This window comes from Salmo salar, chromosome 02 (assembly GCF_965601325.2).
Source record: "Salmo salar chromosome 02, fSalSal1, whole genome shotgun sequence".
In the NCBI taxonomy this organism is placed as follows: Eukaryota; Metazoa; Chordata; class Actinopteri; order Salmoniformes; family Salmonidae; genus Salmo; species Salmo salar.
Genome location: NC_138292.1, coordinates 58553940 through 58579882, shown reverse-complemented (window position 1 = coordinate 58579882; position 25943 = coordinate 58553940). Strand labels below are relative to the sequence as shown.

Below are 25943 nucleotides of genomic sequence, written 5' to 3'. Positions count from 1 at the left end.
GAAGCAGCCTGAAGTGGTTACACATTCATATTAACATGCACACATACAAACACACACACACACACACACACACACACACACACACACACACACACACACACACACACACTGGGAGATTAAGAGGGTAACAGACTTATAGGACAGGGGGTATGAGACTTGACAGTGGGTGTTTTGTGAAAATATAACATTATGCTCTGTGGGGTACAGTAAGTCATCACCACAGGGATCTGAAATCCTTCAAACTCTTAGCTCTGTGTGTTTGTATTTCTGGGTTGGGTGATGCTGTGCATGTATTTGTCATATTTTTGTTGCACAGTGTTATGCAGATTTCTCTAGTTTATCAGTTTGCCTTTCTGGGTCACATGATGTTTGACAGGTAATGAATCATCTTCGTGTTTGTGTTTCTGTCTCATATCATTTCTCACAGTTTTGGTCACGTATACGTTTGTATTTGTCGTTGCATATGGTGTTCCCCAACTTTCTGTGGATGTTGTAATAATGATACTCTATGTAATAGTGTGTCTGTGTATTAGTCTGTCAGGGCCCCCCCTACCTGGAGGGTACAGAGGAGCCTAGGTCAGAGTAGCCGTTGGTACGCGTCTCGTCTTCGGGGCAGGGGCTGCTGGGAGTGTAGTCCACGTCCTCTCCCTCTCCGTAGTCCTCAAACTGCTCCTCGTTCAGAGAGGCAGAGGAACGTGTCGACAGGTCTGAAGTCACTGATGGGTTTAGCTGACTGCACCTGCAAAAACAGGAAGTAGACTTTCAGGAAGTAACATTCAATAAGTTTAAAGTGTCGTAATGAAAAAATACATTCATTTTTCAATTTTAAGGGTGACCATTCAGATTCTGACAGTGCAGATTTTTTTTATAAGATTGCAAATGATATATTTCACATGAGGTAGATGAGTTACATTACATGTACATTAACAAGTCTAATCTCTACAGTTTTTTAATAAAGAGAGTTCACTTATGAAGACACCATATGTTCAACACCACACAAAGATTAACAACTAAAAGAGGTACTCACTTGTCTCCAGGAAAGAAAAGTCCCCCAGGTCCATCCTCCTTGTCTCCTCCGCTCCTCTCCCCTTCAGAGACATCTGATCCCGGGTTGCTCTCCACAGCACTGTCCATGTCTAACTCTGCCCTCTCTCTGCCCTCCACCTTTCCTTCCTCCTCTTCTTCTGGGAATAGATGGCACCCAGGCTCGGGGTTAAAGGACACCCGCGTACACATGATGACCGGATGTGCAAGGGCTTTGTCACCACGCTGTAGAGCGAGAGAGATTTGATTTATTAGGATCGCCATTAGCCGACACCAATGGCGCCAGCTAGTCTTACTGGGGTCCGAAACAAATAACGAAAAATACATTACAGACAAAATACTTTAACATTTACATACAGAGGGGGAGAGGTAAGCAGGGGGGTACACACACACACACTCATCTTTGTACAGTCAACAGATCTACAGGACTATGCAAATAGTACTCTGACTTTCAGTCAAAATATTGATAGCGTCTAACAATGATAGACACGTTTTTAGAGTTTCAGCAAAGGTCATTACATGTTGGTTATCAGTGAACAGTGAGCTCAGACCTAAAATCCAAGTGCTAGAACAAGTGCTCAAATGAGGTCTTAACTCATACAAGGTGTTAAGTAAAACACTAAAGGGATTTAAATCAGGCTTGTGGGGGGGTCACAGGAGGTCATGGAGGCTATTGACCGATAATCAGCCGAGTCGATATATCGGACCAATATTGGCCTTTTCTAGTCTATCGGCCCTTCTCTATCGGCTTAGCCGATAGTCCCTATACATAACAAAGCGCTGAAATGGATGAATTGACACACTGACCAAAATCAAACTCCTGTTGCAAATATTAGTTTAGTTATGCACGCAATAAGCTAAGTAGATAGCTATGTGACCTTTTAGCAAATATTTTGAAAAATAACCATTTCATCTGTGGTGTTATCTAGCTAGATATATTAGCTACTATGCTGGCTAGATAAACAAGGTGCTAAGATATCAGATAGGAGCTAATAGCCAACGTAGAGCTCGTTATCATTTTGAACATGAACCCTTTTCAGCAACGAGCCATATCTGACTTGCGGAGTAAGGCTTTGATCACACCGACAGTGTTTTGCATTTTGGCACACCAGAATTACATTCATTTGCAATGAAACGCTGCGTTTGCCTTGCAGCATTGCTTTGCAGTGTGTTCGGTGTGAAACATACATTGGATTTATCGAACGTATGCGTCAAACTGTATGCGTAAACGGCTTGACAGAAATGGTGGCAGAAGGTTAATGTTGAACTTTTGTTGCATGCATATCCAGATGATTATGCGTGCTATTTTGCGCAAACCTCTATCGGTGTGTTCGAAGCGTAACGTTAGCTATTTACAGGTGTGCTGATCTGACCAGCCGCAATCGGACATGTGAAAGGGAGCGGAGCTACAGCCAGTGTTGCCAACTAATTTTCAGGGCAAGTTGATTTGTTGCTAAAAGTTGCTAAATGACGTTGTGATGCCATTGGGTGATAACGTAAAACTGCGTCAATACGTAGACTACACAATAACGTTACTCAAATTGACTGACCATCTCGGCAAAAACTGCATGTTACTGTTAATAATAAAAATACATTAAACTAATTAAATTAAAAATCTCGGCAAAAACTATGATTTGACATTTGTTCAGGTATAGACTTCCACTCTATTCTGTACTTCTGGCTGTACAATTTTGATTGAGACATGTTGATTGACGTTGTAAGTTTGTTCAAGATCAAACATTCGTGACCAACTATATTCGTTGGGTTTGGCTCGTCGAACACGTACTACTGCTGCAGTCAGCCAACAATGATTTGCAATTTGCTGAAATTGCTGCTGGCCTGCTGCTGACGTCACTCACAATGCACTTTTGCAGCCAGACACGTGTGTTGTGATTGAGTGTGTGACAGAGAAAATCGTTTTTGTGTCATTTAGAGGGAAAATGCGTGCATGTTAGCGTTTGAGTGACTTTTCAAAAGTTGCTAAAAGTTCCAAATAAATTTTTAAAAGTAGCTAAATTTGTTGCTAGGTGCTGTTTGAAAAAAAAGTTGCCAGGGTGGTCTGAAAAGTTGCTCTATCTAGCAACAAAATTGCTAAATTGGCATCACTGGCTACAGCCTCACTCTATCCAATCATAGCAGTGGGATAAAGTTACAAACCACCCATTTGTTGACAGATAGCTGAACAAGCCAATTGAGTTGTTTTGAATTTCATCCTGGCAGCTGAGTTTATTTTTATTTATCCATTATTTTACCAGGTAAGTTGACTGCGAACACATTCTCATTTACAGCAACAACCTGGGGAATAGTTACAGGGGAGAGGAGATGAATGAGCCAATTGTAAATTGGGGATTATTAGGTGAGTTTGAGGGCCAGATTGAGTATTTAGCCAGGACACCAGGGTTAACACCCCTACTCTTAAGATAAGTTCCATGGGATCTTTAATGACCTCAGAGAGTCAGGACACCTGTTTAACATCCCATCTGAAAGACAGCACCCTACACTGCCCTGGGGCATTTTTTTAGACCAGAGGAAAGAGTACCTCCTACTGGCCCTCCAACACCACTTCCAGCAGCATCTGGTCTCCGATCCAAGGACTGACCAGGACCAACCCTGTTTAGCTTCAGAAACAAGCCAGCAGTGGCATGCAGGGTGGTATGCTGCTGACTGAAGTTGTTTAGAAATGTTTATTGACAGATAGAAGGAAAACATTCAGATCACGGAAAATTACAAAATATACTAGTTTGATAAGCATCCGTGATCACAAATCACGTTAAATTGGACCCATTTGCATTGAATAGATGTTCTTTTATATTCTCAAACTAACAGCAGTGCCTACATGATGTCTTTCCATACAGGCGTGACATGCTGGAGTGATGTTTCAATGCAAATGTTGTTGATCAGTAGGCTAATATAAGTCCCAAATGGAAGGCAAACAGATTGTCATCTGTAGCACCATAGACTCCACTGATCAGCCAAAACAAGCTCAATAACTCAATGCATGCACACACTCCTATTGAATATGCATTCACCAGTATTGTGAGTAGGTCAATGCCTTCTTAATGTGCCCAGTTTATCAAGAGTTTACCATACCAGAGAGAGAGAGAGAGGGGGGGTGAGAGAGAGACAGGTGGGGAGGGAGAGAGAGAGGGAGAGAGAGAGGGGTGGGGAGGTACAGAGGGCAGCCCAATAACACACATGTATATCATCCCACACTGAGCATTAGAGGCTAATAAAGGCATAATTCTCTCTCTCGCTCCCTGTTGGGCTCCCGAGTGGTGCAGCTGTCTAAGGCACTGCATCTCAGTGCAAGAGGTGTCCCTGGTTCAAATCCAGGCTGCATCACATCTGGCTGTGATTGGGAGTCCCATAGGGTGGTGCACAATTGGTCCAGGTTTGGCCGGGGTAGGCCGTCATTGTAAATAAGAATGTGTTCTTAACTGACTTGCCTAGTTAAATAAAGGTTACATTTATTTAATTCCTAACATCACTAGAGCTCTGTTGGAGCCTGTCTGCCTCCCAGAACACATACACACTCACTATCTGGAAAGCGTGCAGACTACAGGACAACACAAGTAGTACTGTCAGCCTTATTAACATCACCAGTCAAAACACTGATAGCGTGAAACACTGACAGATACATTCTTAGGCTTTCAGTAAAGGTGTTGGTTGAACAGTGATCAGTGAACACAAACCTAAAATGCAAGTTCTAAAACAAGTGCTCAAACGTGGTCTTAACTCAAACATGGTCGTAAGTGAAACACTAAAGGAATTTCAATTAGGCTAGTGGAATCTGTCACTGTGAGAAGACCCAAGAGGTCACGGAGTGTATTGAGGTGGGGGGGGGGGGGTTAAAGGTTAAAGATCATGAGACACTTGTCATTCATTCAGTGTCGCTCCAACAGCTCTAATCCAGTCTAATGCTAATAGAGGAACCTTACTTTATCTCTTCATGCCTGAGAAGTAGGAGGGAGGGAGAGAGAGAGAGAGAGTGAGAGAGAGAGAGAGAGACGAGAAAGAGAGACAAGAAAGAGGGAGGTACAGAGAGCAGCCCAATTACACACAGGTACATCCCACACAGAGCATTCGACAGCTTTAGAGGATAGTAAAGGCAATATCACTCAAGGGCTCTCACCTCTAACTGATCTCTCTCTCTCAATACTGGTTGAACTGCTAACGGACGAAAACTCAGGGCTGGAAGCCAAAAGCACTATTCCTAAATTCACTAAAGCGCTGTTGGAGCCTGTCTGCCTCCCAGAATACACACCCAACCCTTGATCGCACATACACACATAAACACACAAACACACACACCCGCCCTTCGATTGCGCACACTTGCACATACACACATACATGCACACAATCTGTAGGCACACACAGGGTGGGCCAGGGGCAATACAAGGAGAAAGAGCCTGTTTAGTATTCCATAGAGGACCAGGAGGGGGTCTTCACATCTCCATGCCCCAAGGAATGCCACCCAGCATGGGGTAGAGGAAATAAACTAGGCCCCATCGCACCTCTCGGGATGGAAATATTAGACTGCAAGAAAAAAGTAGCAGTAGTGGAGGCAGAGAGTGAAGAGTTACAGGAAACACACAAAGAAAAACACACAGTAGGAAGAACTGGTACGATTTTAGGTGAATGGTGTCGATTAACCCGACTTGACACCTGTTGCCGAAGAACTATTTGGGCGTGAGGAAGCCGTTTTGCATAGCCAGTGTGTACAGCGTAGGATCTGCGCTGCTGTGTTAGGTGCCGTATGGTGAGCATGGCTAAGAATGGTTAAAGTACCGTTCAGTATGTAGAAGTTGAGCAACTTCCAAAGGTCTTCTCCCTCAAGACATGAGACTCAGATAGGGCCTCCATTAAGTCTGAATTAAAGTTCAGTTGAGCGCAGATGGACGGACAGAAAGAAAGACAAACAAAATGAAGACACACACACAACCCTTCTGCACACACACACTCACACACACACACACATACTCTCACTCACACACGCACGCACGCACGCACACACACACACCGACAGCCAGACAGCGTCACCCCAGCCCTGGTAGTTCAGTACAATAGAGACTGGGACAGTTTGGTCAGGGTGGGTGAATACCTTTATGCCAGTAAGCAGTTGGTGGCTTAGGTCAGAAGAGACAGGGTAGAGAAGGATGGGGTAGTGGTTTGTTTTGGATGGGGTTCAGCTGGCACTTCTCCAGTCACTCCTTAGCCTTTCTGACAACAGTGGGAACAGGGTGATCAATGGGAGGGGCCGAGGGTGTGTGTGTGTGTGTGTAGCACTGTGTGTATGGAGACCGGCTTCTCAACCGGATCCTTGCACAACAAACTACTCCTGAAAAGCCTGCCGGCCATAACAGTTGAATACCTAGGCTACCTCAGGCTAACACATCACTGTGTTCCCAAAAGTGCACCAGGATGCTGTCAGAGCCATATATACAGTCTGTGGAGGTTGCCAAATGACCTCACAGCAGCCAGTGGGTGTTACCTGAATGCCAGAGGGTGTTGCACTTTAATGATGCCATGTGCCATGTTAGTACAAGATTTATGAGCATCAGATAGGTTACAGTTGATCATCACCTCCCAGGATATGCCCATTCTTGCTCTTCTCTAACATTGATAGCTCTAGATCACTTACTGGAGTTCTCTGTCTCTCTCTAACTCTCTCCCTCTTTCTCTCTATAACTCTCCCTCTCGCTCTCTCTCTCTCTCTGGTTTCCCATTCAAGATCAAGTGAGAGATGGGAAGCCCCCAACACCCTCAGAGACCAAGACCCAGGAGAGACCAAGACCCAGGGGCTCTGGCCTGATTTCCTTATATCCAGGCCAACACCCATTCCTCCCTCTCTCTCCTCCTCTTCTGCTTCCACACATCCCAGTTGACGTCAGGGGCTGGAGGGTGTGAGGAGAGGTAGAGGGGATGAGGTGATGGAGTGGAAAAAGGCTTTTCTATTCCCTAACTTTGTCCTAATGCCACCAATTAAGTTGTGTTGGTATGTGTGTGTGCGTACGTGTGTGCGTAAGCGCGTGTGTGTTTGTGTGCGTGCGTGCAGAAGTGTGTGCGTGTGGGAAGCAGGCAGGTCAAGGAAGGGCAATACCAGCTTCTCTACCTGATCCTCGCGCAACAAACAAACTGATCCTGGAAAGCCTGGCGGCCATAACAACTGAATATCTAGGCTGCGTCTCAAATGGCACCTTGTTCCCTATGTAGTACACTATATGGGAGTCATTTGGCACATATCCCTAGGATACCTACAGTACACATCACTATGTGCACCAGGATGCTGTCAGATCCTTATATATAGATGTCTGTTGAGGTTGCCAAATGGGCCAAATGGCCACAGAGCAGCCACTTGGTGTTGCCTGAATGCCAGAGGGGGTTGCACTCTTCTCTATGATGCCAGGTTAGCACAGGGTTTATGAGCTGGGGGTAGTGAGCTGGGCGTAGTCTCTCTCTCTCTCTCGCTCAATGTCTTCCTCTCTCTCTGGTCTCTTTCTCACTCTCTCTCAATCTCTTTCTCTCTCTCTAACCTACAATCAAAGATTAGGTGGGAGATGGGAAGCCCCCAACCACCTGAGAGAGACCCAAGACCCAGGGGTTCTGGTCTGGTTTCCTTATATCCAGGCCATCACTCATTCCACCCTCTCCCTCTCTCTCTTCCTCCACTTCCACACATCCCAGGTGAGATCAGGGGCTGGAAGATGTGAAGAGAGGGAGAGGGGAGAGGTGATGGAGTAGAAGAAGGCTTTTCTATTGCCAAAGGGTCCTTGGTATGTCACCAGGCTGTTAGTCAAATCAAATCAAATTTTATTAGTCACATGCGCCGAATACAACAGGTGTAGACCTTACAGTGAAATGCTTACTTACGAGCCCCTAACCAACAATGCAATTTAAAAAAAATACGGATAAGAATAAGAGATAAAAGTAACAAGTAATTAAAGAGCCGCAGTGAAGTGTGCGTGTGTGTTTGTGTACATACGCATATGTGACACGTTTCAGGAAACTAGGCGTATGTCGCAGGTCACTACTTCACAGGAGAGCCATTTGAACTTAAACGTTCATTTTGTGGCAGAAATGCCTTCCGGAACATGTGAACTTTCATGTGCCTTAATAACAAACTTGTATTCCATCTGTAAATACAAATAAAATTGTTAAATTACGAGCCTAGTTGGTTAAATCATACTACACCGGCTCCGACGCTCGTTGGACGTGGCAGGGCTTGCAAACTATTACAGACTACAAAGGGAAGCACAGCCGTGAGCTGCCCAGCGACACAAGCCTACCAGACGAGCTAAATCACTTCTATGCTCTTCGAGGCAAGCAACACTGAGCCATGCATGAGAGCATCAGCTGTTCCGGACGACTGTGTGATCACGCTCTCCGTAGCCGACGTAAGACCTTTAAACAGGTCAACATACACAAAGCTGCGGGGCCAGACGGATTACCAGGACATGTGCACCGGGCATGTGCTGACCAACTGGCAGGTGTCTTCACTAGCATTTTCAACATGTCCCTGATTGAGTCTGTACTACCAACATGCTTCAAGCAGACCACCATAGTCCCTGTGCCCAAGAACACAAAGGCAACCTGCCTAAATGACTACAGACCCGTAGCACTGACGTCCATAGCCATGAAGTGCTTTGAAAGGCTGGTAATGGCTCACATCAACACCATTATCCCAGAAACCCTAGACCCACACCAATTTGCATACAGCCCAAACAGATCCACAGATGATGCAATCTCTATTGCACTCCACACTGCCCTTTCCCACCTGGACAAAAGGAACAGAGAATGCTATTCATTGACTACAGCTCAGCGTTCAACACCATAGTACCCTCAAAGATCATCACTATGCTAAGAAACCTGCGACTAAACACCTCCCTCTGCAACTGGATCCTGGACTTCCTGACGGGCCGCCCCCAGGTGGTGAGGGTAGGTAGCAACACATCTGCCACGCTGATCCTCAACACTGGAGCTCCCCAGGGGTGCGTGCTCAGTCCCCTCCTGTACTCCCTGTTCACCCACGACTGCATGGCCAGGCACGACTCCAACACCATCATTAAGTTTGCAGATGACACAACAGTGGTAGGCCTGATCACCGACAACGACGAGACAGCCTATAGGGAGGAGGTCAGAGACCTGGCCAGGTGGTGCCAGAATAACAACCTATCCCTCAACGTAACCAAGACTAAGGAGATGATTGTGGACTACAGGAAAAAGAGCACCGAGCACGTCCCCATTCTCATCGACGGGGCTGTAGTGGAGCAGGTTGAGAGCTTCAAATTCCTTGGTGTCCACATCAACAACAAACTAGAATGGTCCAAACACACCAAGACAGTCGTGAAGAGGGCACGACAAAGACTATTCCCCCTCAGGAAACTAAAAAGATTTGGCATGGGTCCTGAGATCCTCAAAAGGTTCTACAGCTGCAACATCGAGAGCATCCTGACCGGTTGCATCACTGCCTGGTACCGCAATTGCTCGGCCTCCGACTGCAAGGCACTTCAGAGGGTAGTGCGTACGGCCCAGTACATCACTGGGGCAAAGCTGCCTGCCATCCAGGACCTCTACCCCAGCCACCCCAGTCATAGACTGTTCTCTCTACTACCGCATGGCAAGCGGTACCGGAGTGCCAAGTCTAGGACAAAAAGGCTTCTCAACAGTTTTTACCTCCAAGCCATAAGACTCCTGAACAGGTAACCAAATGGTTACCCGGACTATTTGCATTGTGTGCCCCCCCCCTCCCAGTAGCTGCTGCTACTCTCTGTATCTTACAGTGGGGGAAAAAAGTATTTGATCCCCTGCTGATTTTGTACGTTTGCCCACTGACAAAGAAAGGATCAATCTATAATTTTAATGGTAGGTTTATTTCAACAGTGAGAGACAGAATAACAACAAAGATATCCAGAAAAACGCATGTCAAAAATGTTATAAACTGATTTGCATTTTAATGAGGGAAATAAGTATTTGACCCCCTCTCAATCAGAAAGATTTCTGGCTCCCAGGTGTCTTTTATACAGGTAACGAGCTGAGATTAGGAGCACACTCTTAAAGGGAGTGCTCCTAACCGCAGCTTGTTACCTGTAAAAAAGACAACTGTCCACAGAAGCAATCAATCAATCAGATTCCAAACTCTCCACCATGGCCAAGACCAAAGAGCTCTCCAAGGATGTCAGGGACAAGATTGTAGACCTACACAAGGCTGGAATGGGCTACAAGACCATCGCCAAGCAGCTTGGTGAGAAGGTGACAACAGTTGGTGCGATTATTCGCAAATGGAAGAAACACAAAAGAATTGTCAATATCCCTCGGCCTGGGGCTCCATGCAAGATCTCACCTCGTGGAGTTGCAATGATCATGAGAACGGTGAGGAATCAGCCCAGAACTACATGGGAGGATCTTGTCAATGATCTCAAGGCAGCTGGGACCATAGTCACCAAGAAAACAATTGGTAACACACTACGCCGTGAAGAACTGAAATCCTGCAGCACCCGCAAGGTCCCCCTGCTCAAGAATACATATACAGGCACATCTGAAGTCTGCCAATGAACATCTGAATGACTCAGAGGACAACTGGTGAAAGTGTTGTGGTCAGATGAGACCAAAATGGAGCTCTTTGACATCAACTCAACACGCCGTGTTTGGAGGAGGAGGAATGCTGCCTATGACCCCAAGAACACCATCCCCACCGTCAAACATGGAGGTGGAAACATTATGCTTTGGAGGTGTTTTTATGCTAAGGGGACATGTACCGTCAAATCTTGGGTGAGAACCTCCTTCCCTCAGCCAGGGCATTGAAAATGGGTCGTGGATGGGTATTCCAGCATGACAATGACCCAAAACACACGGCCAAGGCAACAAAGGAGTGGCTCAAGAAGAAGCACATTAAGGTCCTGGAGTGGCCTAACCTGTCTCCAGACCTTAATCCCATAGAAAATCTGTGGAGGGAGCTGAATGTTTGAGTTGCCAAACGTCAGCCTCGAAACCTTAATGACTTGGAGAAGATCTGCAAAGAGGAGTGGGACAAAATCCCTCCTGAGATGTGTGCAAACCTGGTGGCCAACTACAAGAAACGTCTGACCTCTGTGATTGCCAACAAGGGTTTTGCCACCAAGTACTAAGTCATGTTTTGCAGAGGGGTCAAATACTTATTTCCCTCATTAAAATGCAAATAATTTTATAACATTTTTGACATGCGTTTTCTGGATTTTTTTGTTGTTATTCTGTCTCTCACTGTTCAAATAAACCTACTATTAAAATTATAGACTGATCATTTCTTTGTAAGTGGGCAAACGTACAAAATCAGCAGGGGATCAAATACTTTCCCCCCCCACTGTATATGTATAGTCACTTTAACTATACATTCATGTACATACTACCTCAATTGGCCCGACCAACCAGTGCTCACGCACAGTGGCTAATCGGGCTATCTGCATTTGTCCCACCACCAACCAACCCCTCTTTTTACGCTACTGCTGCTCTCTGTTCACCATATATGCATAGCCACTTTAACCATACCTATATGTACATACTACCTCAATAAGCCTGACTAACCGGTGTCTGTATATAGCCTTGCTACTCTTATTTTCAAATGTCTTTTTACTGTTGTTCTATTTCTTTACTTACCTACACACACACACACACACACACACACACACACACACACACACACACCTTTTTTTCGCACTATTGGTTAGAGCCTGTAAGTAAGCATTTCACTGTAAGGTCTACACCTGTTGTATTCGGTGCACGTGACAAATAAACTTTGATTTGATTTGATTTAGCCACAGAAAAAGCCAGCAACCTTCCCGCTAGCCATGATTGGCTGAGATAATGAGTGGGCTGGACACGCCGAGAGATGAGTTCGGATTGGTCTGCAGATAGCCAGGTTAGCCACTGTGTCTATTTGAGCTGGTCAGTATGTGTAGGTAATCCTGTCTAACGCAGCTTTAAAAAAGATATATTGCATAGTAGAACTGCATAAGTGTTGCTCTCCACCTTCTGGAGGACCGAGTTTTGAAATCAGTGGAATTAAATTATGATAGCTAAGGAGATGGAGAAAACACCTGTCTCCGGATTACATCTTCAAACTAACGGCATCCATGACAGGGAGAGGAGTCCATCCATGATGTATATGGGTAAGATAGTCTAGCTAGCTACATTTTCAGATATTACATGTTTCTAATTTTGACAGAAAGCAGTTTTCATTTCAAGTTAAAGTGTACTGTTAACTAGCTAGCTAACGTTAGCTGGCTGCCTCGCTAGCTAACGTTACGTGTATGATCTTATTATTCGTATCTCAGAGCCATTTGCTTTCCTAGTTATAGCCTAATGTTAGCTAGCTAACATTGAACCTGGTTGGTGAGCTACCTGCAGATTCATGCAGGGTAGTAACGTCATGAGTTGGGATTATGGTTCATTGTTTACCTAGCTAGCCATCTAGATGTCTTAACAAAAGACTCCACTATGCAAGTAACCATTCTAATAATGTCACTGCGACAACTGTCGATAGACTTAGTTGCAAAATTCGCTCTGGCTATCTACTCTGATTTCAGAGCACTCTCGTCTGAATGTGCCAGAACGCAGAATAACTGACGAATTTACGAAAGCTGCATATTGCCGGTGTCAGTAAACGTTGGCAAAAAAAATAAATGTGTTGCCAGCTGCACAGTTGCATGTCTATAACGCTCTGGATAACATAAAAACAGCCTAACCAGCTCTGATAGGGCGAGTAAAATAGTCAGTGACCTGTTCTCTCATTTGTGTCTGGAAGTAGCTAGCAAGCTAGCCAACGTTAGACAGTTAGTTTGGGTGCTTGATTGCTGTTGTTAGAACAGTATGCTCGGATCAACCGTTACAGAGATGGGTGGGGCTAAAGCTTAACCTCTATGGGCAAGCGTCCCACCTACTCAACAGCCAGTGTAATCCCGTGGTGCGTTATTCAAATTCCTCAAAAATGCAAAAACGTCAATTTTTCAAACATATGACTATTTTACACCATTTTAAAGATAAGACTCTCGTTAATCTAACCACACTGTCCAATTTCAAAAAGGCTTTACAACGAAAGCAAAACATTAGATTATGTCAGCAGAGTACCCAGCCAGAAATAATCAGACACCCATTTTTCAAGCTAGCATATAATGTCACATAAACCCAAACCACAGCTAAATGCAGCACTAACCTTTGATGATCTTCATCAGATGACAACCCTAGGACATTATGTTATACAATACATGCATGTTTTGTTCAATCAAGTTCATATTTATATCAAAAACCAGCTTTTTACATTAGCATGTGACTAGCATGTGACTAGCATTCCCACCAAACACTGCCGGTGAATTTACTAAATTACTCACGATAAACGTTCACAAAAAGCATAACAATTATTTTAAGAATTATAGATACAGAACTCCTCTATGCACTCGATAAGTCCGATTTTAAAATAGCTTTTCGGTGAAAGCACATTTTGCAATATTCTCAGTAGATAGCCCGGCATCACAGGGCTAGCTATTTAGACACCCAGCAAGTTTAGCACTCATCAAAGTCAGATTTACTATAAGAAAAATGTTATTACCTTTGCTGTCTTCGTCAGAATGCACTCCCAGGACTTCTACTTCAATAACAAATGTTGGTTTGGTTCAAAATAATCCATAGTTATATCCAAACAGCGGCGTTTTGTTCGTGCGTTCAAGACACTATCCGAAAGGGTAAATAAGGGTGACGAGCATGGCGCAATTCGTGACAAAAAATGTGTAAATATTCCATTACCGTACTTCGAAGCATGTCAACCGCTGTTTAAAATCAATTTTTATGCAATTTTTCTCATAAAAAGCGATAATATTCTGACCGGGAATCTGCGTTTAGGTAAACAGACGAAAGAAAATAAAGCATTCGGTCGACTCGGGCACACACCTAAGCCCATAGTACTCTGATCGGCCACTTGCCAAAAGCGATAATGTGTTTCAGCCAGAGCCTGCCTCGATATCGTTCAGCTTTTTCCCGGGCTCTGAGAGCCTATGGGAGCCGTAGGAAGTGTCACGTTATTGCAAAGATCCTCAGTCTTCAATAAAAAGAGCCAAGATGAAACACAATTTGTCAGACAGGCCACTTCCTGCATGGAATCTTCTCAGGTTTTGGCCTGCCATATGAGTTCTGTTATACTCACAGACACCATTCAAACAGTTTTAGAAACTTTAGGGTGTTTTCTATCCAAAGCCAATAATTATATGCATATTCTAGTTACTGGGCGAGTAGTAGTAACCAGATTAAATCGGGTACGTTTTTTATCCGGCTGTGTCAATACTGCCCCCTAGCCCTAACAGGTTAAGAGGGTGTGAATGATGCTGAATGGGTGTAGACAAAGAGCTCTCCAGTAGGTACCAAAACATTCAAAGGCCATTTTCTCAAAGTGAGAAACAAGTCCCATTGTTCCTCAAATGCTGTGTATGATATACCATTTTGTAGCTCTGTGTCTCTGCTTTTATTCAATGTAAAGAAAACACCATTTAATTTTGCTACATAAGACCAAATCAAGGCGGTCGGTCACATATGTGAACTCGGGTGTGTTCATGTTAAAGACTGTACTCAGCCCTTTCCCCCGTCCTTGTATTTATGATGCCAGATAGTCTCCCATCTCTCCTCTCCCATCTCTCCTCTCTCCCATCTCTACTCTCCTCTCTCTCATTTCTCCTCACACCCTCAGTCATCGGCCGACCCAGCCTGCCGGACGTCTTTATTGGGCTCATTATGGCCTGCTCACTCAGTGGAGAGAGAAAAGCCCAGCAGTAAAATCACTCATTGATGCTCTGCTACACACAGTAGAGTAGAGCGGCTCCAGCTCTGGGCGATGCAATGCTGTTTTTGTGTCTAAAGACCAAAGAAAGGATGATTCAGATGGACGCATCTCAATAGTTTAAGCTGTCTTCCTCTCCTCGTCTCCTCACCTTCATCTACACTACAGACATGGAAGCAATTATATTTAAAGGGATGCATATCAATAGTCTAAGATGTCTTCCTCTCCTCATCCCCTGTTCTTTATCTACACTAATATAAAAACACTAGAGGCTCCTACAGACGTGGGATTGTGTGTCACAGGGACAATAGGTACTAAGGTGAGGTCAGTGTCAGTTGCTGTCATATTGCAGGTAGAGGAGAATAAGAGTTACTGAGAGATGATTGCCAGGTGGGTGATAGCACTGCACAAAAAGAGAGAATGAGAAATGGCTCCACATCGGTGGTGCAAGCACTGAGTTACAATATAAAGTGCTTTGGACAGCAGAGAAGCGCTAGATACAGTCATGCCAAATCATTACTATTAACCAGAAGATGCTCCTGCAGACATTGGGTTTGTGTGCTGCAGTCTGAGAGAGAGAGAGAGAGAGAGAGAGAGAGAGAGAGAGAGAGAGAGAGAGAGAGAGAGAGAGAGAGAGAACAGCACGGATCTCTGAGAGGAGGATCAGTAGAGCCATCTATTATTCACATCCAGCACACTAGAGGAGAGGACGTGAGAGAGGGAAAAGACAGGGAGAGAGAAAGGAAGAGGAGAGAAAGAAAGGAACTGCTCCTCCCCTCCAGTCACACACTCACTGAGGGAGAACAGAGTGGAGAGATCACAGAGCTGGACAGAGGGATGAGAGAAAGAGGGAGAGAGAGGGAGGGAGAGTCAGAGAGAAGGGGGGAGAAACTGAGATAGAGGCATGTGGCTTGACACCTGCTTCACCAGCCACGGGATTGATTTAGACAATGAACAGAAACTTAGAGTGAGGGAGGAAGGGGAAATAGGGTGTCAGTCTAATGACCGTGGGATGTTTAACCTACACTGTGTGGTAATATGGTGTGTCATACCATAGCTCTTGGGTAATGCTGTGGGTGGTATCGGACATGGTGAAACGCAAAACAAAAAACATACATCATTCATTTGTTATGGCTTCAAGTTTGAACAATAAAGTTGCTGGGCAGACACACTTGCTGGAGCACCTTAACAACAATTACCACTAAGCAACAAGCATCTACAGTGCATGTACAAGGTGTGTTTGTGTTATTCAACAGTATATCTCTAAAACATTACAGAATCCATCTCAACTAACTTAATGTATGATATTAGTTCCTGTACTAATATCAGTTTATCAGTTACGCAAGAGCATTAGCATCCACATATTCCTAGCTGGACCCACAGTCAAATTATACTCATGCAAATACATGCAAACACTTCTATGCTATTTCGAACATGTTGTCACACAAACCTCCAGAGTTTTTCTTGGAAAAACACTGATGAATAGTTTGGTCACGTCAGCAAGTTGATGTTAGTGGGAAAATTACATTTACATTTTAAAGCACCATCTGTTCAGAGTATGGCGAGATAACATGAATATATTAATACACATATGGAATGAATCTAGATGAGAATCATCTGGCTCAAACAGATTTGGGAAGATGTAGCGACTACTTTCACACATGATATCCCACTGGGCCCACACAATGAAATTATGTTGAACCAACGTGGAGAAAGAAAGAAATAAGAGAGAGAGAGAGAGAGAGAGAAGGGGAAAAAACTGAGATAGAGTGAGAGTATGAAAGATGAAAAATGCCAATTGAGGCATGAGGCTTGACACCAGCTTCACCAACCATGGGAATGACTAAGACTCACGATTCCCTAAGTTCCATCTGGCCAACAGAAACTTAGAGGGAGGGAGGGGAATCTGGAGACAAGTTTACTTTCGTGTTGACGCTCCTCTTACTACAGTATGACTATGGTGTAATTGTAATAACTATAGAGTACTGTGTAATATGGATGCCATACTAGCTCTTGGGTAATGTTTGGTGTGTGGTATTCGACATGGTGAAACGCAAAAAGACAAAACATTCATCATACATTTGTTATGGGTTCTAGTTTTAACAATAAAGTTTGCTAGGGATAGTCTAAGTTACTGGAGCACATTATGTACAATTGAGAGCACCCTGTCGGGCTGTATCACTGCCTGGTACGGAAACTGCACCGCCCCCAACCGCAGGGCTCTCCAGAGGGTGGTGCGGTCTGCCCAATGTACTGCCTGCCCTCAAGGACACCTACAGCACCCGATGTCACAGGAAGGCCAAAAAGATCATCAAGGACATCAACCACCCGAGCCACGGCCTGTTCACACCGGTATCATCCAGAAGGCGAGGTCAGTACAGGTGCATGAAAGCTGGGACCAAGAGACTGAAAAATAGCTTCTATCTCAAGGCCATCAGACTGTTAAATAGCCATCACTAGCCGGCTACCACCCGGTTACTCAAACCTGCACCTTAGAGGCTGCTGCCCTATGTACATAGACATGGAATCACTGGTCACTTTAATAATGGAACACTAGTCACTTTAATAATGTTAACATACTGTTTTACTCATTTCATACGTAGAGTGCATTCGGAAATATTCAGACCCCTTGACTTTTTCACACATTTTGTTACGTTACAGCCTTATTCTAAAACAGACTAAATAAATAAAAATCCTCATCAATCTAAACCCAATATCCATAATGACAAAGCGAAAACAGCGAAAACATTTAGAAATGTTAGCAAATATATTAAAAATAAAAAACAGAAATACTTTACTTACATAAATATTCAGACCCTTTGCTATGAGACTCGAAATTGAGTTTAGTTGCATCCTGTTTCCATTGATCATCCTTGAGATGTTTCTACAACTTGGTTGGAGTCCACCTGTGGTAAATTCAATTGATTGGACATGATTTGTAAAGGCACACACCTGTCTATATCATGTCCCACAGTTGACAATGCATGTCAGAGCAAAAACCAAGCCTTGAGGTCGAAGGAATTGTCCGTAGATCTCTGAGACAGGTTTGTGTCGGGGCACAGATCTGGGGAAGGGTACCAAAAATGTCTGCAGCATTGAAAGTCCCCAAGAACACAGTGGCCTCCATCATTCTTAAATGGAAGAAGTTTGAAACCACCAAGACTATTCCTAGAGCTGGCCATCCGGCAAAACTGAGCAATCGGGGGAGACGGGCTTGGTCAGGGAGGTGACCAAGAACCCAATGGTTACAATTAATGGACATTTTTTTAGGGGTTGACACATTTTTTTTTGTTTGGATAAGTCAAGTCTGACATTTTAAAGTGGAAATTACTAACTTTAGACGCCTTCTTAAAACTTGATTACACTACAACTTGCATTTCCTGCTGCGACAGTGATCAATGAAGATAGTACACCTGTACTGTACATGTATGTGTTATACAACAGTAAAGTACACCTCTATAACACTTCAGATGTCACAGGGGTCGTGGAATGGAGACCAAGACGCAGCGTGGATAATAATGCTCATTCTTAATCTTTAATGAAGACACTTTAACCAAAAAACAACAAAAACGACCAACAGTCCCGTCAGGTACAACGACTAAAACGGAAAACAACTACCCACAACCCCAAAGGAAAAACAGGCTGCCTAAGTATGGCCTCCAATCAGAGACAACGAAAGACACCTGCCTCTGATTGGAAACCATACCCGGCCAAACATGAAAACCAACACATAGAAATAGATAACTAGAACAAACCCACATAGAAACAGAAAACCCAAAATACATACAAAACAAACCCCCCTGCCACGCCCTGACCATTCTACTATGGCAAATGACCTCTTTCACTGGTCAGGACGTGACATCAGAATCATCTCAACTTTAGTTCCCAGTATATTGCAGCATGATATTCAATGATATTCATGCAAATACGTAGTCAAACATGTCCAAGATATCTACAGCATGTTAGCACACAAACCTTGGAAAAAACATTGATAATAGTTTGGTTAATTCAGCAAGTTAGTGGAAAAGAGACATTTCCATTTTAAAGCACCATCAATTCAGAGTATGGTGAGATAACATGAATATGTTAACACACACATGGGATGAATATGGGCTACATTCATCCTGCTCAAACAGAAAGTTGTAGTCTCTACTTTCACACATCTTTCTCTCTCACTCTATCTCTCTCGCAAATGTCATGTAACATTAACAATATTGGAAAAGCCTTAAAGCACCTCTGATCGACAACTACCTCTTTCCCAGGTCTAAGCTCCTTTTAAGTGGAGAGACAACACTGTTCCTACGACTCTAATGAATAAAATGGACTACTCCCTCTCTGATCCCATGTGGTGCTGAAGGTCAATAACATTTGAACGCTGGACAGTAGGCAATCATCTGGATGACCATGCAGTTCACACTACTATTAACTGAGGATGAAGAGGATGGAAGATGGTTTAAGAAGCTGCTTCATCATGACTGAACAGTGAGCATGATGCAGGCCAACATCTCACCATAACAACAAGGTATATATGCTATAATATACTTAAGGCCTAAGGACAAGTTTTCCACTGGTAATGTTCCCACTCTCTCTTCTCCTTCTATTTAGCCTAAGAGAAAGAGACAAAAAGCCTGTGTCCATCTATTCTTTCCCATGCGTCGTAATACCTCCTTTCAACTTCCGCATGGGAAATCTGAAAGGATAATTTAGCTATACCATGTATTCTAGCCTGGATCCTATCATTTTACCACCATCTGCATCTCTCTCTCCCGCTGATCAGAGATGGGAAATATTCAGATAGACTGGATAATTATTCCCTGGATTAAAGTCTGGATGATCTTTTATGGATATTGGGTATGTTGGAGATGAGAGACGGAGAGAGCGAGAGCGAGAGAAAGCGAGCGAGAGAAAGAGAGCGAGTGAGAGTGAGAGAGAGCAGCAGGTATGAGCAGCCAACCACTGGGACAGACATTGATTGGCGAAATTCAAAAGAGGAGGCTTTGATTTTGTGTGTGTCAGCAGAAACAGGAGTGGGGGAAAGAGAGAGAGACCAAGAGGGAGGGAAAGAAAGATAGACTGGGAGAGGGATAGACAGTGAGAGAAAGAAGGAAAGAGAGAGAGAGATGCATACTGTGGCCTTGCTGGTGTTTCTCTGACTGTGCTTGCGAAGATAAGAACCAAATCCAATCTCATACTGTTGACGCAATGCAGAGCGCTTTTCAGTCTCTTTATCTCTGTCTTTCACTCTAACTCAGCAGCCGGCATTCAATTCAAGTGCTCTCTCCAACACAATGGAGTCTACCTGTGCACTCACTAAACAATATTCCTTTTTAAGTCTATTTTACTGTCCTTTACCAGTAGGCCTATGTGTTAACTGTTTAGTCAGTATGTTTCCTTCTCTGAGTACAGCTGAGGTTATTTCCAGTGTTTCCTATGTGTGTGTTTTGGATCTTTATGATTCAACCTCTTGCAGCAATGGAGAGACTCTCAGCCCACACAGTCACAGACGGAGTAAAAAAAACCTGAGAGTCAAAAGAGAACAGGAACTGATGACTCATAATCCAGCAGCATTCTGTGAAGTAATCACTAGAAGCACTTCAATCTCTATAAACACTTCAGGTTTCGGCTACTGAGACACACACACAGACACAAACAGAAATGCATGAGGCGCGTGCTGACACAAACTATAGACAAACACAAACACTTAGAAATGGACACACACCCTCATACACACAACCTCATAACTGACAGCCGCTCCTGTATACTTGTTCTAGGACACCTGTACAGTAGTAGGTCCTCAAGTCTCTCTGTGGACTCAGCTTCTCCAAACCACCATTCATTATGTGCCATTGATCTGTCACGTTTTCAGGGTGTGTGTTTCAAACAAACACACACTTTATCTTCGACGATAGGAAGGACCCATTTCACACACCCACACCCACCCCAGAGTGTTTCCTGTCCTGTGTTTTCCAGTGTCCCTGTATCCCTGTATCAACCCAATTGGCTGTATTGGGTTTTCCATTCCTAGTAACCTAATCAGCTACCTGTTCCCTGAAGAGCCAGGTGGGAACAAACATGTGTTTGTGTCTCTGTGCCACGCTGGCTGGACGGCCCTGTGGTGACATTTCCCTCAGCTGTTTTTTCTTTCCTCAAGGCAGGACTAGGATTGGGCTGGGGGGGTGAGGTTTCAAGTTTTATACTTGGGAGTTTCAGGGGTTATGTTGAGTAGGGTATATGTATGTGTGTGTGTTGTTTTTGTGTGTTTTTGTGTATGTATGTATGTATGTATGTATGTGTGTGTGTGTGTGTGTTTCTGTCTGTGTGTGTGTGTGTGCCTGTGTGCGTGCATGTGTGTGTGTGTGTGTTTCTGTCTGTGTGTGTGTGTGCCTGTGTGTGTGTGTGTGTGTGTGTGTGTGTGTGTGGGGCGTGTGTGTGTGTGCTTGCGTGCGTGCGTGCGTGCCTGCGTGTCAGATAGATAAAAGGTATCCTTGGTGAGGGGGAATGGGTGTTAAGACGCTCGCAGAGGAATCAGTCCGGTCATCCTGACTATCTGAAAGAGTATTTCAGGAACGCATACTCAAGACAGATAAAGAGAGGGTGAGAGAGCCAATGTAGTCTGTGTAATATTCCCTAGTATTGGTATTAGTGCCCTAGGAGTCATATTACAGTGTCATCAACATGTTGGTCATCCATTTGTCCTCATGGTGTTAAACCTGTTGCCATTGAGCAACAAGTGTTGAGCAACTGGGCCCTGGTCATGTTCAAACGAACCAGTTAGAGCCAGCTGTTTCATATCAAAACAAAACCAACCCCAACTACCAGAATAAAGCTCTGATATAGACACCATAATGGAGACAGGCCATATCAGGGTTCAGAAAAGCTGTGCTAAAAATGCCCTTGGAACGGAGAGTGGAAAGTGATAGAGAGGTGCCATGTCTTTAATATAATATTACTTTGGTGCCATGAACTTTAGATAATAAAGTCCATTGTTTTTCTGTGGAGAGAGTGTGTTACCTTCTGTCAGTATTGGCTAGTTCTCCATACTATCCAGACTCTCCTCTACATCTAAGGGAAGTGTGGCTTACATCATTTAATAGTATTTAATAGGACAGCACTAACACACAGCAGGTATCCCTGACCCAGCCCCTCTCAGCTCCCTTCTATCAGCCTGGTAACACATTCAACTCTCAGCCGTTAGGACGACCCCCCACCAGCAGACACACATACGGACACACAAAAAGAAAATGCATGCACGCACACACACATACACACATGAACTGTTTAAAGTTCAAGAGGAATTATTGTTTTGAGTGGATTATAGACCATTCATCCTGGGTCAGTGACTATAATCTATACTGAACAAAAATATAAACGCAACATGCAACAATTTCAAAGATTTTACTGAGTTATAGTTCATATAAGGAAATCAGTCAATTGGAATACATTTATTAGACCCAAATCTATGGATTTCACATGACTGGGAATACAGATATGCATCTGTTGGTCACATATACCTTAAAAAAATGTAGGCGCGTGGATCAGAAAACCAGTCAGTATCTGGTGTGACCACCATTTGTCTCATGCAGCACAACGCATCTCCTTTGTATAGAGTTGATCAGGCTGTTGATTGTGGCCTGTGGAATGTTGTCCCACTCCTCTTCAATGGCTTGTAAAGTTGCTGGATATTGGCAGGACCTGGAACCCGCTGTCGTAACGTTGATCTAGAGCATCCCAAACATGCTCAATGGGTGACGTGTCTGGTGAGTATGCAGGCCATGGAAGAACTGGGACATTTTCACCTTCCAGGAATTGTGTATACAGATCCTTGCGACATGGGGCCGTGTATTATCATGCTGAAACATGAGGTGATGGCAGTGGATGAATGGCACGACAATGGGCCTCAGGATCTCGTCACGGTATCTTTGTGCATTCAAATTGCCATCGATTAAATGCAATTGTGTTTATTGTCTGTAGCTTATGCATACCCATACCATAACCCTACTGCCACCATGGGGCAATCTGTTCACAATGTTGACATCAGCAAACCGCTCGCCCACACGTGGTCTACGGTTGGACTTACTGCCAAATTCTCAAAAAACGACGTTGGAGGCGGCTCATGGTAGAGAACATTTAATTCTCTGGCAACAGCTCTGGCGGACATTCCTGCAGTCAGCATGCCAATTGCACGCTCTCTCAACTTGAGACATCTGTGGTATTGTGTTGTGTGACAAAACTGCACATTTTAGAGTGGCCTTTTATTGTCCCCAGCACAAGGTGCACCTTTGTAATAAGCATGCTGTTTAATCAGCTTCTTGATATGACACACCTGTCAGGTGGATTAATTATCTTGGCAAAGGAGAAATGCTCACTAACAGGGAGGTAAATAAATTTGTTCACAACATTTGGGAGAAATAAGCTTTTTGTGCATAAGGAACATTTCTGGGATCTTTTATTTCAGCTCTTGACACATAGTACCAACACTTTACATGCTGCGTTTATATTTTTGTTTAGTGTAGTTATTCCTGCCCAGATCAAAATACAGTATTAGACAGGTAGATCTGGTTTGGACCAAAACAATATAGCTTAGGCCTATCAGCTATCAGAAGAAGAGGACACATCTCATTACGTAATGTTTTGTTACAGAACATGAGCCGTCTTATTCAAACAGATATGGCTAGCCATGTCACATGTCACTGTGAGAGAAACTAGCTACCATATGATAAACAGACAACTTTCCTCTTTTCTGTGGAACTGAGACCACAATTACAACATGTCGGTAATTATATTGACAAAGTCACAGGTACTGATCAAGGAAACTCAAATATTGTGAAACTCTATCACCCATCCCGACAGTTTGAATGTAGACTTCCTTTTTTGACACATTGTTGTGTGGGATAAACTTTTCCTTTCTCACTGAACCATAGGCGAAGTTACACAGCCGGAATAGACAACATTAAGCTTCAGCCTATACTGTACTGTACACTAAAAACCCACAATGTTTAGGTCTCTCTCTCTCTCTCTCTCTGTGTGTGTACAGCCAGTGGCTGGGTGCTGTCTCGGTTCACCCCTCCTCTGATTGTAATGGGATTAATTGAAATCTGGGGCTGGCTGGTCAGAGAGAAAGGGAGAGAGAGAGGGGTGATTAATTGTATTTTTTTAAGAGAGATAGACGGTAGCCTACAGACTGTCAGTGGAAGAAAGAGCAAAAGAAACTAACGTCTGAAAAAGACAGAGTGACAGAAAGAGAGTGAGAGAGAGAAAGGGTCAAACGCAGACACACACACACAAAACACACACTCTCCGTCACTCACACATCCCACTGGAACAATGGACTTTGGACCCTCCCAGATCCCCCAACCCCTAACCTCCGCCCCAGATCCTTCTCTCTTATCCTTCTACCCCTCTGTCCCCCTACCCCCGTCCCGTAGCAAAGAGGCTCTGTCTCTTACCCCATCCATTATTTGAGGGGAGCCATGGTGGTCCCCCTGGCCCAACACTCCACCGGCCAAGCCCTCATCCGCAGAAGTCATCCAACTCGCCCCTCAAACCAAGGGCTAAGTCCTCTGCCTTTCGTCTTACACACACAGGTGAAGCCGGGTCAGTACAGAAAGTGCCAGGTGTTTAGATAGTCCAAATGGCAGTCTTTTGAATCAGTGTCGTCCAGAAAAAGAGGGAGAGAAAAGGAGGAGAGGAGAGAGTGCTCTTTCAGAGCCTCTAAAACTGTGCTGGCTGGCTTAGCTCCTCTGTGAGAGCACGACTCACACACACTGCAACTACCTCACTCTCTCACACACATGCAGAGATGCAGCAACTCTCTCACACACACTCATTTGGTTGTTCGCTCTCCGGCTGGCTCACATTCACACAGAGGGAGCTCAGTTCTGGCAACAGTTGTTGAGATTAGGCCACTCCCCCCTCCTCCCTGGGTTGTTGCTGGGCAACTGGCTTCAGCTGGGCTGGCCGAGAGAGCGAGAGAGAGAGAGAGAGAGAGAGAGAGAGTCACATTGCTGCAAACTCTTTCTTGGCCGCCGCCCCCTCAAGCTGCATTTGCATATCAAGCCCTGCCTCTCTTCCATAGAACAGAGCGGCTTTACGAGAGGGGGGAAGTGACATGCTATCTCCACTCAAACAGTCTCATCCAATGACACGGCACATTTATCTACAGGTTCAAAATCTGAAAAGTGGAGTGATGTTCTTCTGTGTGGGTTTGAGGATTTGAGAGAGTGTCAGGTGTCCCAGTCAGGTGTATAAAAAGTTGTTTGCATATTTGAGCTTCTGTGTGGGTATATGAGCGGAGAGAGAGAGAGAGAGAGAGAGAGAGAGAGAGATGAGGGGAAGAGTGAATGGCGAGAAATTGTATTTCAGACCGAGGAAGATAGATGGTAGGCTACAGACTGTCAGTGGAAGAAAGAGCAAAAGAAACTAACGTCTGAAAAAAGAGAGTGAGAGAGAGAGAGAGAAAGGGTCAAACGCAGACGCACACACAAAACACACACTCTCTCCGTCACTCACACACCCCACTGGAACAATGGACTTTGAGATCTGGTGATGAACTCTCCACCCCACCAACCTCCCCAGATCCCCCAACCCCTAAGAGAGGGGAAGGCTGAGGCTTCTCTCCTCCTTCCCTTCCTGATAGCCTGGGGCTCCCGAGTGGTGCAGTGGTCTAAGGCACTGCATCTCAGTACTTGAGGCGTCCCTACAGACCCTGGTTCGATTCCAGGCTGTATCACAACCGGCGGTGATTGGGAGTCCCTTGGGTGGTGCACAATTGGCCTTGCGTCGTCTGGGTTTGGCCGGTTTAGTAAACAAGTTTTTGTTCTTAACTGACTTGCCTAGTTAAATAAAAGTAATAAAATAAATTAACAAATTAATATTTGAGTATATTTAAGTCAACAACAGTGGATCCCAAAAGGCCAGCATCACAACACAGCTACACCCTTAACACCTCCCTTTCGCATTATCACCTCCCCCTCTCCCTCTCCCAGGGCCCAGCAGCTTAATGTTAAACCCACACAGTCTGAGCCTGCTGAGCCCAACTGTCTCACAACATAATAAGTTGACTTTGGCAGGGGCAGTAGAAGGATAGAGTCAGGCTGTGTCCCAG

At 44.4% G+C, this 25943-nt stretch overlaps 1 protein-coding gene across 2 annotated transcripts in view; it reads right to left on the bottom strand.

Moving 5' to 3' along the window:
- The window catches only part of LOC106587336 (rab11 family-interacting protein 4A), a 41268-nt gene extending 16562 nt beyond the window's left edge, over nt 1–24706 (bottom strand). For both annotated transcript variants that reach the window (XM_014175665.3, XM_082965468.1), the window contains exons 1-3: nt 24286–24706; nt 1028–1269; nt 554–739 (exon numbers count right to left, since the gene is read on the bottom strand). In XM_014175665.3, coding sequence (XP_014031140.1) covers nt 554–739; nt 1028–1269; nt 24286–24366 — 509 coding nt within the window. In that variant the 5' untranslated portion in view covers nt 24367–24706. The remainder of the gene's footprint in view (nt 1–553; nt 740–1027; nt 1270–24285) is intronic.
- Between the last annotated feature and the right edge of the window lie 1237 nt (nt 24707–25943).